The sequence below is a fragment of the Amia ocellicauda genome, chromosome 19 (genome assembly GCF_036373705.1).
Source record: "Amia ocellicauda isolate fAmiCal2 chromosome 19, fAmiCal2.hap1, whole genome shotgun sequence".
Classification (NCBI taxonomy): domain Eukaryota; kingdom Metazoa; phylum Chordata; class Actinopteri; order Amiiformes; family Amiidae; genus Amia; species Amia ocellicauda.
Window position 1 is genome coordinate 16,268,101 of NC_089868.1, and position 17,325 is coordinate 16,285,425.

The 17,325-nt window shown below is 39.2% G+C and overlaps 3 protein-coding genes across 5 annotated transcripts; 2 read left to right on the plus strand and 1 right to left on the minus strand.

Moving 5' to 3' along the window:
- Positions 1-150: 150 nt before the first annotated feature.
- Positions 151-2,911, minus strand: fpgt (fucose-1-phosphate guanylyltransferase). The gene is made up of 4 exons (XM_066692111.1): positions 2,740-2,911; positions 2,315-2,482; positions 2,126-2,218; positions 151-1,994 (listed from the first exon to the last, which is right to left on the minus strand). Exons 1-4 carry the CDS (start codon positions 2,819-2,821, stop codon positions 568-570), a joined length of 1,770 nt encoding a protein of 589 aa, XP_066548208.1. The 5' UTR covers positions 2,822-2,911; the 3' UTR covers positions 151-567.
- Positions 2,912-3,180: 269 nt separating this feature from the next.
- On the plus strand, positions 3,181-8,806 carry lrriq3 (leucine-rich repeats and IQ motif containing 3). 3 transcript variants are annotated; one of them, XM_066692108.1, is made up of 8 exons: positions 3,181-3,836; positions 3,955-4,290; positions 4,486-4,616; positions 5,039-5,153; positions 5,503-5,580; positions 5,867-5,999; positions 7,023-7,752; positions 8,581-8,806. In XM_066692108.1, exons 1-8 carry the CDS (start codon positions 3,567-3,569, stop codon positions 8,765-8,767), a joined length of 1,980 nt encoding a protein of 659 aa, XP_066548205.1. In that variant the 5' UTR covers positions 3,181-3,566; the 3' UTR covers positions 8,768-8,806. The 3 variants fall into 3 exon arrangements, with proteins under 3 accessions (XP_066548205.1, XP_066548207.1, XP_066548206.1); XM_066692110.1 differs by having other exon boundaries at positions 5,072-5,153; XM_066692109.1 differs by having other exon boundaries at positions 3,182-3,836; positions 3,955-4,278.
- A 544-nt stretch (positions 8,807-9,350) lies between these two features.
- On the plus strand, positions 9,351-16,557 carry fam151a (family with sequence similarity 151 member A). Its single transcript, XM_066692112.1, has 8 exons — positions 9,351-10,010; positions 11,726-11,872; positions 12,638-12,787; positions 12,989-13,151; positions 13,420-13,644; positions 14,303-14,442; positions 14,860-14,994; positions 15,252-16,557. Exons 1-8 carry the CDS (start codon positions 9,875-9,877, stop codon positions 15,902-15,904), a joined length of 1,749 nt encoding a protein of 582 aa, XP_066548209.1. The 5' UTR covers positions 9,351-9,874; the 3' UTR covers positions 15,905-16,557.
- The last annotated feature ends 768 nt before the right edge of the window (positions 16,558-17,325 follow it).

The following is a 17,325-nucleotide window of genomic DNA, read 5'->3' on the forward strand; positions in this document are numbered from 1 at the left end:
TCACTGTATAAAAATAAATGACACACAAAGTGACCCAGGGTTTCGAAGAAAAATCAGTATGGATACAATTACCAAACAGCACAGCTGCCTTTTATTACTTGGAAAACTCCACACCTGGACAGGATGATTAATTACAAGCCACAAAAGCAGTTGAAAGAAAAATATACTTTTTTAATATTATTTACACGTTTACATAGTTTTTATGATCTTATATTTTGACCACAATCTGCTAAGAAAGTAATGGTACAAAATAAAAACACACACTTGGCATCATGGGATATCAGGACAGATTACCCTCCTCTGTTTAAAATGTGAATTATGCAACTTAAATGTATAATGGCAAATGCATGTGTTCTTTTCACAAATAAAACCATACAAAGAGGAAGGTTTTGGTTTTTGTATTTAAAAATTAAGCACATCATTCTGATTGTTCAAATATTGCATATTGTGGAAAGACATTATTATGTACCCCTGGACACCAACAGATCTAAGTCTGCTCCCTTAAGACAACCCTCTCACCCACCAAGCGTATCCCTGCAACATTATTTGGAAAAAGGCCAGACACTTTCAGTTAGCCTTCGATTTCTCCTTACATATGTCTTCAAAAAGACCCTTCCTGAATCTTAGCATTTTGTCTAAGTCTTTGTATTTAAGAGCCTCCTGCAAAGAAAATAATTTGAAATCCTGAAGAAGGCTGCAACTGGATTCACTGTGCAAAGAGTTAATCATCTGCAGGGACGTTGCGAATGAACTCTGTAGATCAGAGCACAAAGGAAAGACTCTTGCGTTCCACAAACTCAGGCAGGATTGGTCACCTGAGAACTTCAGGTCTCCAACAGACAGACCCCAGCAGCCTAGGCACGTCACTAAACTCGTTCCAAAGAACTGCAGCTGGCTAATGTCAGAGACAGACGACACACTTTTCTTCACATTGTCCTCTATTCCTAACATAATAGTGACAAACACTGTGTCCCCGTTAAGACTCCCAGTCAGTGAATGTATGAAAGCATTAGATGGGACACTGAGGCCACCATCTATCCAGCAACCACTAATTATAGTGTTCCCACCTACAGTAACATTAGGGCCGAGCCTTGAGTACTCAATGACTGAACCTGAAGCCACGGCACAGCTAGGATGGAGAAGGCTGTGAATAACACAAACTGCAGAATCTTTTGAAGTGTCACCTGGACAGATACTAAAAGCATCAGAAAGTAGACCAAGTTCTGCCCTGAGGTCTGGGTCTCCTGTCAAATGAAACAAATATTCCTGGGTAGTGCCAACATGATAGAATTTTGAGTTATTTAGCACCACTACATTAAGTGGGGTTCCTTTAAGAAGGGAGAATATCTGTTCTCTAACATTGACCAGGTTTTTTTCCTCCTTTGTCACATTAGCAGTGTGTTTTGTATATGCTGGCGTTGCCCCAGGACCCAAGGCCTGCAAGAAATCACCGTAGGCATCTATTTCACAATCTAGCGGTCCAATTTCTTTGAGTAAAGCAAGCAGACGTGTGGCTGTGTGATAGTCTATGTAATATGTGCTATCTGTGTAAACAAATTCTGAGCCACTCACACAGCTGCTGCTATATTCTGCACATGACACCCCACTACAAACTGCTCCGCTTGCCTGCATTTTGTCGACGCTGGGTTTGTGAAGGAAACAATGACAGGACCTGTACTCCAGTTCAGGAAGGTCCGATTCGGCTGCGGGTTCCAGAACAAACACTCCATGAGTCCTCCCGATGGAAAGAGGGGATGGGTGGGCTAACGCAGAGAAGCCGGGCCTGTCGAACACGATGGCCACATTCTCTTTAATGGCGTAAAGCTCAATATCATCAGCGCAGGTTACCAGCACTCCTGGCCTCATGTGTGAAGGAAAGTCAATGTACATAGCCAGCTTCAGCTCCAACATCTGGTACAGTGGGTCACCCAGGGGCAGGGCTGTAAAGATTTTCCCAAGAGCGCTTGCACTAGGTAGCCGTTGACTAAAACCTCCTGTTAAGGAATTTAATAACATGTACAAATGAAAATTGAGTTATTCCAAGTAGTAATGGATAACACAGCAATTAAAAATACATATATGTAGCTACTGATTTTAAATTCTACGAACAAAGGATGGTGATTACCTGCATGAATGATAATTATTCTGAATCCACTTAATTTTTCTCCATACATATCCTTGACTTGTTCTAAGGAATGCAGAGTAGACCCTCCATTACCTAGAGGAAAGACATGTTTATTTTTTTTATCACAGTATGTTTACTTTAATCTGGTTAATTGATTAATTGATTAATTAGTTAATTGATGATACTGACCGATTTTGGGGCCAGGAGGGTCCGCAAACACGTGGAAAGGGACGCCAAGAGGAAGCTCCCCTCGGTGAAGCTTGTCGGTGATCTGCATCTCATAAGCAGCTTTCTGGGTCTCATCCACTGCGGTGATGATGGCAACATCCCAGAATTCCCCATCCTGCACTCTCTTCCCTGCAGACACCAATTTTAATCTATTAATTTCATGCCATCTAATTCATTTCATAATATTTATGAAACATAGGTAACTTCAGATCATCAAACCCCACACAATATGAACGCACCAGGTGCATATTAAAATGACGAATCACAGAAGTAGCCTAATTATATCGCACCATTCTTAACACGTTTTCTGTAGCTATCGAAACCCAGTCATATCCTGAAGTTTCGTTAGCTAATGGTATTTTTAAAAATAGGTCAAGGGAATATACCTCTTAATCGGTCAAACTTTTCCAGTTTTTGTCTCGTTGACTTTTGCAACGACAGCTTCCAGCGCTTCTGCAGTTCGTTCATTGTGTTGTAAAATGATCCTGTGCTGACCTCCGACCCCGAGCAAGGGAACCGTCAAACCCAGAGACACAAAGCCGCCATCTTTAAAAAGGGAATGCGCCATAGTTTCGCGTTTATGAGCTATACGAGATATATTTTACTGAGATTAAAATGTTTAATTTATTATATTTTTAAAAAATGTGCATTTACGGTTATAAAGGTTTATCTTAAAACACCTTTGGACGTGATACTTTGGAAATATATAGTAGTGAAGTGATAGTGGCCATGTTTAGTTTGGGAAAAATAAATCCAAACTATAAATATTGCATTATTTAATATATACATAAAAAAATCTGATATTGAATACATTGTTTTTTCAAACGATAATTAGGACTAAATCAAATATTTTTAATTAGTTTCTTAAATGTTGTTTCCCTACTGAAGTCTATCGTCATAGTAACATTATCAACCACACATAGCGTAGTTCCTGACAGCGGCGTGAATGACTTTATTAAGATAAATGTTATGACAATTTACCTTTTTATGAGCAGGAATGATATTTGTATATTATAAATAAAATAAAAAAAACTACATCCTGAGTGACAAACCTTAAGCTATTATTACAACTTATTTATTAGATGTAAATGCTCTATTTTAATAGAGTGCTGTGCACGTTTAACTATGTAGTTCCAGAAAAAAATACAGTTTATTTGACTTCGGTAAGAAAAACAGTGACTTTCATTAGCAGTTGTTGTCAAAATATGACTGGATGAGTCAGTTGGGCGCCGAGGAGTTGCTGGTGTCCTGCTCCGGGTCACTGGCGCTGCGGCACGGCCGGGCGGTCTGCCAGGGGGACCCACCTGCGGAGCTCCGGGACGTGGTGCTGCTCACATTGGGTGCCTTGCGACTGAAAAACGTGCAAAACCTGGACTATTGCACAGCACTTCAGATCTGCATCCTGGCAAACAACTACATCACGAAAATCGATGCCCTCATCAGCTGCCACTGTTTAGTTAGACTAGATCTTCATAGAAATCAGGTAAGTGGTCATTTCACTTCTTGCATGTTGGTTGGTTTCCAGAATAATCTGCATTTGCAAAGTATAGTCAATAAACACATTGTAGTATAAAACAGTTTTCTTGGGACCTTTCTTTCAGATAACACAGCTCCCAGGAAGTGTGTTTTGGGCTGCTATGAAGAATTTGCAAATCCTCAATCTGCATGACAACTGCATTGGAAACAAGAAGGACATGGAGGGGCTGTCAGGATGCCCACACCTCATTGCCTTGACCTTGTTCGACACTCCACTGAGTTTGACACTAGGGTACCGACACTGCATTGTCAATAGCATATGGTCTTTGAAGGCTTTGGATAACTTTGTTGTGTCAGATGAGGAGATCATTGAAGGCTGGTCTCTTCCTCGCAAATTCACAACCAAGAGCCCCCATTTGTTTGTGGATCTTTGCCCAAGATCTAAAAAGGTAGATATCAAGGTATATTTGGCATTCTACTCCTTTACAATGTAGCTAATTACATTAACCTATGTAATACAATTATAATAATTCTATTGTTTATTTATGTATTTATTTATTTTATATACCAATTTTTTATGTCAATGAAAGCCTGGTATTTGTGTTTATGCCCACATTACAACACCCTATTGTTTTTAAGTGTTTGGTCTCATTCAGGAATCGTTTGAAGGTGAAATGAAGATAGTCAGAGAGGTTGTCTCAAAGATAAATACAATTCTAGCCTTTTACTCGCCAATGACAATTATTCAACGTTGGATTCGAGGTCACCTGACAAGAAAAAGACTTGGGTAAATATTTCATTTTTTATTTTAGATATGTGTAATATATGCTATATTTCAGACTCCATGTTAAATTAATCAAAAGCGATCTCTGTCTTAAACATATGCAGTAACAATTATCTCACGATACAAAAGTTGCAGACAAAGAATACAACGTACTATCCCTTTCCTTTAGGTTTAATAGCATGATGTATAACCATTATAACATTGCATACATAATGTCTTGGAAATTGAAGTGAATCTTCAAGGGTGATGTCTCATTTTATATATATATATATATATATATATATATATATATATATATATATATATATATATATATATATATATATATATATATAGTGAAAATGCAGAATTGGTGGATTAGAAATGTGCCTTTTTTTCTTTATTGTTTTCTGAAAAGTCTTTCTATTATCACCTGTTTGTAAAAGACCACAGATCTTCAGACCTAAATATCATTGCAGTCATATCTACTCAGCTTCCAGTGGACAGTGGTCTGAGGGTCAGAAGGAAACCAGAAGGAATTCTTGTGCCATCCAACAACAGGTACGTTTATTTACCAGAAGTAATCAGCATTATCAGTTCCTTCCATTAAAATAAAATAGTGAGTATATGATGGTAATGAATTAAACCTAATATATATAAAAATGTAATATATCAATACAAATTATTTCTTATTAAATGTATTTGTATGTGTTTTCTGCCAGAAAGTTGCAGTATTTTCATATTGTTATCATGAGTGCTTGCAAAATCATTGCAGTCTAAAAATGGCAAATTTGTCATGGTTTCATATTTCCTTATGGATTCAGTTCAATAGTTTGCTCTTGATACTACTGAAGTGAACAAATTGTACTTTGGGAAGAGTTGTACTCTATGAAACGTTTATGTCCTTTAGAATTCAGAAGAAAGAGATTTGAAAATCATGCATCTTACTTTGGACTTGACCAAACTTCTGAAATCTGAAGCTCTCCAGGTAAAATATAAACAGTAAACAACATGCATTACTTTTCTTCATTCTGCACGGTTCATTGATTTCAGAATATGTAAACCATTTCTAACGTGGAATCAACATAACTCTATGGTATAGTAGTGTGCGTGTAGCTCACAGGAAATACACGCTTTTCCTGTGTAACATTTAAAAACAGAAGCACTGTTCGTACCACCACTAAATACTGAATTTATTTAAATATACCTATGTTTTGTACTCTTTAATTTCAGTATCTTATTGCTCTGTATTTGTTATGTATTTTCTTAATTAGGCTTTACAATGTGACACAAGTCAGGTGTCTTCAGCCCAAAGAGGAAAAGTGCATTTCAGCCCTCTTTATAACACTCCTTATCAGAGCAAAAGTCAAAAGGACAAAAAAAGGAAAAACAGCGCATTGAACAGAGGTACACAAAACCCCTTTTGCAGCCTGTGTAGGATGTATCTGCTCTTCATCAATGTCATATTTAAGCCTCAGTGAGATATTTCCTCTTGTAAATGTGTGTCATCTACTCTAAGTTATTACAATAGCATGGAATATAGGACTAATTGTTGCCAATATTAATCTTAACAGCCTGTGGGTGGTGCTGTAAGACTCTGAGAGGACTGTACGAATTCATGCAACAGACTGAAACTGAAAGCGAGAGACTGGACACATGGTTAAACGGCACTGTTTACAGTGGTTTCTTCTTTTATGGGCTATTCAGAATGGGTCTATATGTTTTTAATAGTGTAATTCTCACTTTGCACTGAGGAGTGCAGCAACACAATGAGAGAGCCAGAAAGGCAAAACAGCCATGTTGCAGAGCCCATTCCTGCCTAATGAAGCAGTCCTGCACACTCACACATGTGATTAGCCTGCCGCCCGCACGTCAAGGAGCAAAACAGCTGGATTCATATTACCAGCATAAATCACACAAGGTCATGTGCTAATAAAGACTGATACCGATTACCGAACCTTGAAAACAATTTTTTAACGCAGAGTAATGCAATGATGTTTGATTTGATTTGAACAACACATTTATATGAACAGGAATGTGGGATTTGGCACAGCAGGAATGAATATTTGAATTGCATTACCTGAGCTTCATTTTTGTCAGTGTGCTCATAATTCATCAGAATGTTCTCATTTACAGAACAAGTCCATTGTTTTATTTTGTTTCATTAGGCATGAAATTCAAACATTTGTATATTACTGGAACTTCAAAAAAATGAAGACTTGTGACTAAAAGTAATAATATTGCAGTCAGTTGATTTCTTTTAGCCATTTCTCCCCTATCAGAGGCTACTGTTCTTAGAATTAAACATGACTACTAAGAAGGTGATGGGTGTTGTGAACATTCCAGTTATGTACAATTTTGAAATAGTTTAAATAGTTTTAAACAGTACAAAAAGCACTTAATTTTGTTTCTTGAATTCTGTTATAACAGATGTATCACCCTCAAAAGAAGTAATGGAAGAGGAGCTTGAGAAGGTACATTTTCGCTTGTTAGGATTCAAGGCAGTCTTCCATCATGTGGATCCAGTCAGTGTCATGCTGATGTCCCGGAAAGAGAGTGCAAAGGACATTAGGCAGGCCATTGATGACTTCCACTCAGCAAAGCAGGAAGCTGAGAAGCCTAAAATCCCTTACCTTCCACCAGTGAGTGCAGAGAAGAGACTGATCGCCAAGGCACATGGATCCATCAGCCTTGCTCCTTTCCAAGTCATTGAAAAGGCATACAGGGAGAGGCAGAAAGCTGAAAATATGGCCAAAAAGATTGACTTTGTCACACAGGTCCATGCTAACAGAGTGGAGGTGCAGAATCACGTCGAAGGGCACATTGAGGTGAGGAAGTATGGAGCTCTTCAGAGACGAGAGAAGGATGACATGGAGCGACGGAGCGCCCTGGAGCAGCAGAGGCTCAGCCAGACCAAGTTCATAGAGTCGGCACGGAAACGTTATGCCAGGTTTGCTGAGAAGAAGAAACGGCAGGCTGCTGAGCATGCGCTAGTAAAGGATTTCAGCTCCCAGCATATATCCCTTTCCAAGACCATGGCGAGACACAGCACACAAGTGAGGCAGTGTGCCATACAGCAAGAGAAGAGTGACCTAGTGGTGAGCTGCAAAGAGCAGGCGGAGAAGCAAAAGCAGGTCAACAGGGCCTATATAGAGCACAGGTATTTCTTAAAAAATAATGAATCAAATTTATACACATACATGCATACAAATCAAAATAATAATTTATTCTGCATGACATTGTTTTCTGTTGGAGAATGGCAATTATTCTGAATCCAGGGGCTATGTTTATCAGTTTTACACATTTTTACTTGAATTGGTTGTAAATTTACTCATATATACAATAATGTCCCTGTGTTAGACTGATGGTACTGCAAGACAGAAAAAAGTGTAACCTCTATTTTTCTACATTAATATATTTAAAAAGTGTGAAAAGCTCAAATATGATGTGAATATACAATTAGCCTAATAGCATAATTATTCTCCACACGTTGGTATCAATAGTAATAATGGCCACCATGAGTATTGCATACTTAATACAATACAGAGTTCTTGTTATTAGTCCTTTCAGTCGTGTATTTTCAAATGCTAAATACTTGAATTAGTATAAACAGATGTGCAGCCTATTAACATGTATGTTCAGAATTGAACCGTTTCTTTTTGCTTCCACGCTCTACTTAAGTCACATTATTGTTGAATAATTTCTGCCAAGCAGTTTTCTACCTGTGGCTGGTGAGCAAACCAGATGTGTGTATTTTTTCACCTCTGCTTCACAATCAATCAATCAATTCAATTTCAGTAACTGTAAATCTATTTTGAAGCCGCCGTAAAGTCACATTGGCCTTTAATTCTTAATGTAAACATTTAAACACTGTGCATAAGAATACATCATAATGTTTCAACACACGATTGATGAACATAACCCAGGCCTCTTTATGGATTTGTTCCTACATTTTCCGCCTTTTATTTATTCATTTTATTTTCTCCAGGACACTGGCACTTCAGGCTGAGGGTATTGCCAAGCGAGAGGCTGTGGACTCATTTCTGGCCGACGAGGCTAATAAAAGACTCCTGGAAGCCAGAGCCCGGGTGTCATCTCTGAAGTCACAACATGCCACCATGGAAGCTATGAGGCCAGTCCCAGTTGATCAGACCCCTCAAAAAGTGAAAGCTTAAATATTCACTCAAACCACACAGCGCTCTATCAGACTACAAGTAACCATGGGTCTCTACACATGTACATGCATGTAAAATTGCCTTGTGACTTGTTTATTATATTTATCTAAATTAAACGTTTCTTGTGCGAAATAAATGGCATTCATGTAGTAACTTGGCACCATAGCCTGGGTCCCACAAAGGCAATGCAAAGGATAAAGAGCCTAAAAAGTAACAAAACAGTTTCCTGGACTGACCTTTATCTATGACGGGAGAACTTTGTGTTTTCTGTGTCTTGCCCTTCATTATATTAAATGTAACAGGAATGTTTCAGAATAAGCTTGTTTTGTATTTTGTATCGTACGGTATCACATAGGTTGATTGTTTTATTGTTATCATACAAATCATTCAAGCATTGTTGGCTGCAGTAAAGAGCAGCACAACCTCAGTGCTGCTTCTTAATCTGCATGTGATCAAGCATTCAGTGCACTACATACATTAGTGACAGCAGGTGTAAAGTTGGATTTAATCCATGATCTCACTCATAAATTATATTAACACATACGTATTCTTGCAGGCTAAACCAGTCGGGGGGGTTATTTGTAATGCTGCTACATAGTACTCATTGTATGAGCAGTTATAATAATTCCCTCTTTTATTGCATGGTTTTTTATGCATGACAGATTTCTTAAATAACAGCCTCATAAAACAGAAAGGTAAAGCAGATGGTACTGTGCGATTAATGTAAATCCATATCTTATCAACTGAAGCAAAGCACTGCAGCCAAAGTCTCTTGACGAGAACTTGCATTGTAACAGGAAACTTTAATATTTGGCCAGCTGCACTCTTTATTGCACATTAAATAGGGGGATATTAACAAGTTGCAGTCTGCAGAAGTAAGAGAACCGTACTTTACTAACTGACAGACAAAATTAATGTTAGGACAATAGCAGCAAATAGATCAAACGTCCAAGTAAGGTTACTTGGTTTATAGCCAGTACTCTGGAACAGGGCTGTTAAGCGTGAGATATTGCCAACTCGTCCCCGTATCTGCCTCTCAGATACGACAACGCGTTGTTCTCGGTTTGGACTTGTACAGTTGTAATTTCCCTTCCAAAAGCCGAGGACATGTCGGACGGGAAAGAGGAGAAGAGAAAATGTTGCCTATCTCAAAAAGGATGCAACATGCTAGCAGTCACAGTTTTCGTATCTGCAGTTCTTGTGATCATCACAGTCACTTCTCTCAACAGAAGTCCTCCTCCAGGTAAATACAATGCTGTATTCAATAACTATTTTTACACAGTAGCTTGTTTGATTTTGTTAAATATAGCAATCGCAAAGCCAGAAAACAATACGTCAGATAGTCCATTTATTTTCTGAAATTCATATGAATCCTACAATATTGGGTATTTTGCAAATGGGAATAATAAAGATATATTGTTGGTTTTTATATTTCTCCCCTGGACGGGTCAAGTTAAGAAGCAAAGTTTTCTTACCTAATTTCCCTGGAGCAACAGGTTTTTGTCAACTTAACGGAATAAAGACTGAACATCTTACCATTGTTTAAATAAATGTTTCTGCTGTACATATCTACTATTCTCGAATTGCAGTGCCCTTGTTTTTAATAGATATAAGAACATAAGAAATTTCACAAAGGAGGGGAGGCCATTCGACACATCGTTGCTTGTTTGGTGTCCATTAATAACTGAGTGATCCAAGGATCCTGTCTAATCTATTTGTAAATGTTCCCAAATTTTCAGTTTCTACCACATCGCTGGGGAGTTTGTTCAGATTGTGACAACTCTCTGTGTGAAGAAGTGTCTCCTGTTTTCTGTCTTGAATGCCTTGAAGCCCAATTTCCATTTGTGTCCCGGGTGCGTGTGTCCCTGCTGATCTGGAAAAGCTCCTCAGGTTTGAGGTGGTCGATGCCTTTCATGATTTTGAAGACTTGAATCAAGTCCCCATGTAGTCTCCTCTGTTCCAGGGTGAAAAGCTTCCGTTCCTCAGTCTCTCAGTAGGACATTCCCTTCAGACCTGGAATAAGTCTGGTTGCTCTCCTCTGAACTGCCTCTAGAGCAGCGATATCTTTCTTGAAGTGTGGAGCCCAGAACTGTCCACAGTATCCAGATGAGCTCTAACTAGTGCATTGTACAGTCTGAACATCACTGCCCTTGTTTTAAATTCTACACCTTCCAATAATACCTTGCAAAAGTCCATTTGAATAACCTGTGCTGCCGAGATTGTATCTGCTGAGCCACCTATTTTAGTATCATCTGCAAATCTGACAAGTTTGCTAACTATCCCAGAGTCCAGATCATTAATATAGATTAGAAAAAGCAAAGGCCCTAGTACTGATCCCTGTGGACCTCCACTAACAACCTCACTCCAGTTAGAAGCTACTCCTCTAATCGACACCCTCTGTTTCCTGTACATCAACCAGTTCATAATCCGTCTACTTACATTACACTGAATGCCTACAGCTTCCAATTTTAGGATCAGTCTTTGGTGTGGAACCTTGTGTGTTTTTGGTGTGTATGCTCCCCTGTTTTCTGTCTGATAATTTTTTCCAACATTTTACATGTAATGCAGGTGAGATTGATTGGTCTGTAATTTCCTGGCTCAGTTTTGTCCCCTTTCTTGTGGATTGGTATGACAATATGTTACTTTTTATGGTACATAATTTCCCACAGATAGAAATGGCACTATTGCATTTGTCTTTAAAATAGTAACTTTTTTTTAAATCAAACTATTATTTCATGTTGCAGCTACTGGGTTGAAGACGTTTGTATTGATTTATGTTATACAGGAGAAGCAGAGGTAACTGATTAACTCGCATGTATTGTCCTTGGCCCTGAAAGTTGAGTTCAATGCCAGTGTTTGCTGCCATCCTTCTGCAGTCTGTATTTTTATTATTTGGCTCTCATCCGACGCTGAATCAGCAGCACCACCAGTTCAGTAGATTGTCTACTTTTCTTACAGATCCTGCGCCAGAACCATCCTTCCCTACTGGAGGAGATATGCTTGACTATCTACTGCACCTTGGTTACATAGACAAGAAAGATGGACTGCAGGTTTCCTGGTACCATTCTGCAAACAAAAAACATGAAATGGAGCAAGCTCTGCAAAGTAAGCTTATTAATGTTGTTTTAGACTTACAAAAATTACAAGTATGGTAGTAAAAAAGCAAGTCTGAGGGAACTGTAACAATTCAGGAAAATAAAGATTTGAATATGAAATGTAAGTATTTTTCTTTTTCTTTATTGTTTATCCTCTTTTATCACAAAGTTAAATAATCTGTGAAGTTCTCCACTGATAGCAGTGTTCATACAGATCAAGACAGCTTCTTGGTTTCAGAATACATGTTTATCTAAATGTTTTTAACTATGTGTAAGTGACTCCCCCTTCTTTTAATTATTCTATGATTATGTTGGTGCATAAAACAGTTGGCTGCTAATAGAAGTACCATACTCAAATACCTGAAAATATATAGTTAAATCTATATTGTTAGATGCTGTTTCCTTTTCTAGACAAACAACCAAATGCACTGCTTTATCTACCTGTGTGCATACTGTTAGATATCTTGCATGCATACTGTCTCATCCGGCCTGATCTGCTGAAAGCTTGCCTGTGCCAGAGAGACCACAGAGTTCATCTGGCCTTTTGCCATGAGTTTGAAACAAATCAGTTCAAGATATACTGTGAGAGCCCATCATTAGTATTTCAAAGGAAACGCATAAGTTCAAAACCGAGTTTCTAAGGGCATCTCTATTCTAGTTCTATCTGTTATGATCATAAATATCTGTAGTCGCTGCAGTGTAGCGCATTAAGACTTTTTTCATTGTGAGGAGACTTCTTGTGCTGCCAGCTGTCAGCGTTGCTGTCCTCTTCTAGGTGATGCGATGGTCCTTGAGGCTGACGTTAATTTGGAAGGATACAACACAGCCAACCAGACCAGTATCCCAGTCATGGCCCATCCTCCTGCTATCTACAGTGATAATACTCTCCAACAGTGGCTGGAGGCTGTTCTCAAATCAAAGAAAGGTCTTTTGCTTTTTTCTTAATTCGTTAATGAATAAAACAACTTTAAACAACTTTTTGTAAGTCGCCCCAGACAAGGGCGTCTGCTAATAAATAAATAAATAAATAATAATAATAATAATAATAATAATAATAATAATAATAATAAAAAGGATGTAATCACTATTTAACAATGTTTTCTTCCTCTTTCTTGTTTGTGTGCAGGTATAAAGCTGGATTTCAAAAGCCTTGAAGCAGTGGGTCCTTCTTTGGACATTTTAATAAATCAAGTGTCAAAATCAGGAAAGAACAGGCCAGTGTGGCTGAATGCAGATATTCTCCATGGTCCCAATGTGCCTGGGTTGGTGCCTGTAGTTAACGCCACAAGGTGAGTAAAATCCCACTGACTGACATCACAAAAAAAGGAAGGTTGATTGTATGTGAGGAATAAGGACTGTCCACAATCTGACCACTAATATGTTCCAAGGGATCTTCATAAGTATTCTTTTGATACCAATGTGCATTTTAAAATATTGCAAGCTTGAAATAACCTCACTTCCTTGTAATGTGGTGTTTATTGAGACTAAAAAAGCTTTAAACATAGTGTGAAAACAAATATCATGTCAAAATACTACACTATATCTTTGCTGGTTTAGGTTTGTGTACCTCATTCAAGAGAAATTTCCTAATGCCACCATATCTCCAGGCTGGAAGGCCGTCTACTTGTCCCTATTTCCCAACAAGACCTACACACGTGCCATGGTTGAGGAAATGTATGAGATCATAAAGAATATCCCCCAGAAAGTCACCTTCCCGGTGCGAGCAGTCATGTGTAAACTGGCCTGGCCACACTTCAGCTGGCTGCTGAAGCAGTCTCCCAGGTAACCATCCCTTAGGGATTATTTCTTGTGACATTACAAATACAATTCAGGGGTTCTGCGACTGAAAAGTCTAAACATGACTGGAAGACAGACAGAGATATATGGACATGGAGGGGGGGAGGGTGGTCGTTCTGTAAAAACAAATCAAGAAATATTGAACAAAAGGACTTAGATAGAGTTACTTGATACATTCTCTTGTCTCCAAAGCCATATTACATGACAACATGTATGACGGATGTATGACCAGAACATGCAGATTTCGCCACCAGGGTGCATATGCTGTCACTGTTGCCATTCTTTCCTTAGTATGTACATTTACAGAGCTGTTAGATGTGTTAGATTGCCTGCAGAGCTACACCGTTTCTCTTTGAGATTGCACAGAATCTAAGACAGTTTTCTATAGAGCTGAATGAAGTGGCAGCCCCTCAGGCCCCAAAATCTGGGACTACACACAGTGTGACATTGTATGTATTCACCCTTAATTCTATTAATTAAGGGAATTGTAAGTGACAATATGCAAACCTGCCATCTGAAGTGTACAAGCTACTCTTACTTACAATTAGTTAATGTCAACTCATCTCTTGTGAGGGTCGGTCAGTCTACTAGAAAGCTGCCCAGTCCTAAGGTTAAACTGTGTATTGCACCTTCTGTATTTCAGTTACAGCCTTACACTGTGGCAGGGGAAGGACGATCCTGTCAGTGTGGACAACCTGTTATTCATACGAGACAACAGCCTGCCAGAGCAGATCTACTATGACATCTACGAACCAGTCCTGTCACAGTTTAAAGAGGCTGCAAGTAAGTGAGCTGAGATCGAAGATGTGTTCTGGCAAGCTGGGAAGGCCTTGGGCTTTTTGTTTTGAATCTGTAGATTTTCCCTTCATTATAACTATGATAAAAGATATAAATACTGCGGTAGTTTTGTTCTCTTCTTTCAAGTTCTCTCAACCAACATTCTACTAACCAGTTTATTTGAGATGTAGCCTAACATAAAAATTAAATTGATTCCTCTGCTGTTCTTCCTACAGCTGCTTTTTCTTTGTTTTTTTACTTCCTTTTATATCAAACACAGAGGATCAATCTAATCTGTATATTCCTTTCTATTTATAGCTCTGCAGTGCTCATAAACTGAACCACAGAGCAGACATGCCTTGCTGACTCATTGTTCTGATACAGCATATTAACATCTTACTGTTGCTGCTCTGATTTCTCCAGTGCAGAGAAACCAAACGAGGAGGTTTTACCCCGGAGGAGACCTGGTCGACTACTTCAAGCCTGAGAACTCCGATGGTTTGAATATCAAGTGGCATACAGTTGGCAACGGCATGGCTCTGATGTCTTTACTCAGAGGTAACCCATGACAATCGCAGAGCTTGTGTCCCCAACCTTTCTGGTGATTCCTGTGAGTTTACTCTGTGGTGTTTGAAGTTAGGTGTACAACTTGTAGATGCATTGGTTCATTTTCAAAAGATGGGAAGCCTAATTTCCAATGTTAGTATTCAAATTATTCTTTTTAATCTGTGCTTGTAAGCAATTCCTAGAGGGAAAAACTGTAAGACCAGTTTGCAGCGCAGTGACAGTCCTACCTGATGATCTTCTGTCTGTAGATGAAGACAGGGGCATGCTGGTGATTACAGTGGGCTTCAGAGAAGGCAGTTCAGAGGCGCTGATGGTGGAGAGCTCCACACCAGAGCTGGTACTGCAGGACGCCCTACGTGTCATCTACGCATCTCCCAAACCCTGCGGTATTTACCTCCGAATCAGATCACAGGACGCACTCGCTCCCACCCTCAGGCTGCTCAGACAGGACTACGAGGACAGCCTCCTTCACCACCCAATATGGATAAACATGGATATTATCTATGGAGGATTTCAGACTCCAGGGTATATGGATGGTGAAGAGTTTGTGGCAACCATAAATGACATCTTCCCCTTTGTAACTCTGGCCCCCGGCTGGCCTAAAGAGCTGCTGAGCCAAGGCTACACCCCGGCCTTAGTCACGGACATGATCCAACTCTTTGACGGACAGTGGCAAGAGGTATCGTTCCAACTGCAAGCTGTGCCTCTGGGGAAGTCCGTCCCCGGCCTCAGGCAGCTGCTGCAGAGCACACACAGGTTCTCCCTAACAACAGAGCACCAGCCTGAGCAGGGGAGCTATTCTTCTGCATACCAGGGACTGACCTTAATCCGCCGAGGAAAAAGGGACAGAGTCTTCTACAATCTTGCGGGAAACTACAGAAGCAGCTTTTTCACTTCTTAGATGTGAGGCACTGTGTCTTTCTGTCGCCCCTTCCCAGACGAACACCAGTCTAAAAATAACATCTGCCTGGAATCGCATTGGTCTTTCTGTAATTCTCTGTACAAGACCAAGACTTCCATTATTACAAAGCACTACTGCACTGTCAGGTGTAAGGAAAGCAATAATTTAGAACTACTTTTTATTTTTTTAATCATGTAAGTGTACCAAGGGCATGTACCAATTGCATTTGAAGATCAATAACAGCCGTAAAATACTGATGACAAATGGAGAAAAAACATTTCAATGTGTTTGCCGAGTTCAGCGGCGTAACTCGGCATGACTATTTGGAGAGACTCCCCACTGTTATGGGCCGTCCCTGTGGGTAAATCAAGGTAATAGACTGTTACCAAGGCAGCCAGTATTTCAGCTTTATGATCCTGAGGGGTGTAAAATGATGAAAGAGCTCATGTTTGTTTTAGGTTTATGTGCCATTGCTTTATTTGTTCGGTGGAGGTGTGCTGAAGCAGGTTAGACAAGCAGTAATAATCTCTATCATTGGAGATCTAATAATCACAAATAAGGTGTTCCTTTAAAGCACGCCGCTGTACAAATCTGTTTAACATACTCATAATGTTCTCTGTGTCCTGTGAGTAAAAATAAATTCAAACATTAAAGTCTTTCCAATAGCACGTCATTCAGTGTACATATCTGTTTTCATGGCTGGGGTAAGAGCTGTGTTTTAAACTGAAGAAACAAGAAACAATCACCTCTTGTTTAGCTTTAAACTTGGATTATGGTTTAAACAAACAACGGTAGGAAGTTGTACTTGCCTGGTGGATACAGATATGGCGTTGCTATATTGGGATTCTGCTCATGGTACTCACACAGCTGCTGTATACACTAGAGTGCATCCATTAATAGTCTATTGGGGGAATTCATTTATTTAAATAAAATTAACGTAATATGAATGGTTATTGCCGTTTTAAAAGATGCATAATAAGTATGAATGTTTAAGTGCTTGGAAGTGGATTTATTGAAGAAAATGGTATGTTTGATATCCACTTCACAAAGAGGTTAGATGGATGTGGTGCTTGACAGTGTATGAGGCCAGTCTGGTGTCTTTTAGGGGACGGGGCTTTGGCATGGCATCACTTTCAGATTATGTTTGTATCTGCTGGGAGCATCTTGTATAAACATAGGCCAGCAGGTGAAAAAGAAATACGGTGCCTTTTAATCAATGGTTACATCTGCCTTTCTGCACTGACTGACAGTTAATAAGAATTACAAATTATCTTGCTCTTTTGGAGCCTTTGGTAAACGGATTTGAAACTATTAAGCACACACTGGCATCCATTTAAATATGTTTTCAAACTTTACGTTTTCAAAGCTTGAGATTGAATAATCACTTCAGTGCTTAGTGTCACATGACAATTAGTGAAGAC

Excerpts from the sequence above, each read along its gene's own strand:
- lrriq3 (XM_066692108.1), top strand. The coding sequence starts at position 3,567 with ATGAGTCAGTTGGGCGCCGAGGAGTTGCTGGTGTCCTGCTCCGGGTCA. Across the intron at positions 4,617-5,038 it reads CTGACAAGAAAAAGACTTGG|ACCACAGATCTTCAGACCTA; the intron begins GTAAATATTTCA and ends TGTTTGTAAAAG. Across the intron at positions 5,581-5,866 it reads TGAAATCTGAAGCTCTCCAG|GCTTTACAATGTGACACAAG; the intron begins GTAAAATATAAA and ends TTTCTTAATTAG.
- fpgt (XM_066692111.1), bottom strand. The coding sequence starts at position 2,821 with ATGAACGAACTGCAGAAGCGCTGGAAGCTGTCGTTGCAAAAGTCAACG. Across the intron at positions 2,483-2,739 it reads AAAGTTTGACCGATTAAGAG|GGAAGAGAGTGCAGGATGGG; the intron begins GTATATTCCCTT and ends TGGTGTCTGCAG. Across the intron at positions 1,995-2,125 it reads AATAATTATCATTCATGCAG|GAGGTTTTAGTCAACGGCTA; the intron begins GTAATCACCATC and ends ATTCCTTAACAG.
- fam151a (XM_066692112.1), top strand. The coding sequence starts at position 9,875 with ATGTCGGACGGGAAAGAGGAGAAGAGAAAATGTTGCCTATCTCAAAAA. Across the intron at positions 12,788-12,988 it reads TGTTCTCAAATCAAAGAAAG|GTATAAAGCTGGATTTCAAA; the intron begins GTCTTTTGCTTT and ends GTTTGTGTGCAG. Across the intron at positions 13,645-14,302 it reads CTGCTGAAGCAGTCTCCCAG|TTACAGCCTTACACTGTGGC; the intron begins GTAACCATCCCT and ends TCTGTATTTCAG.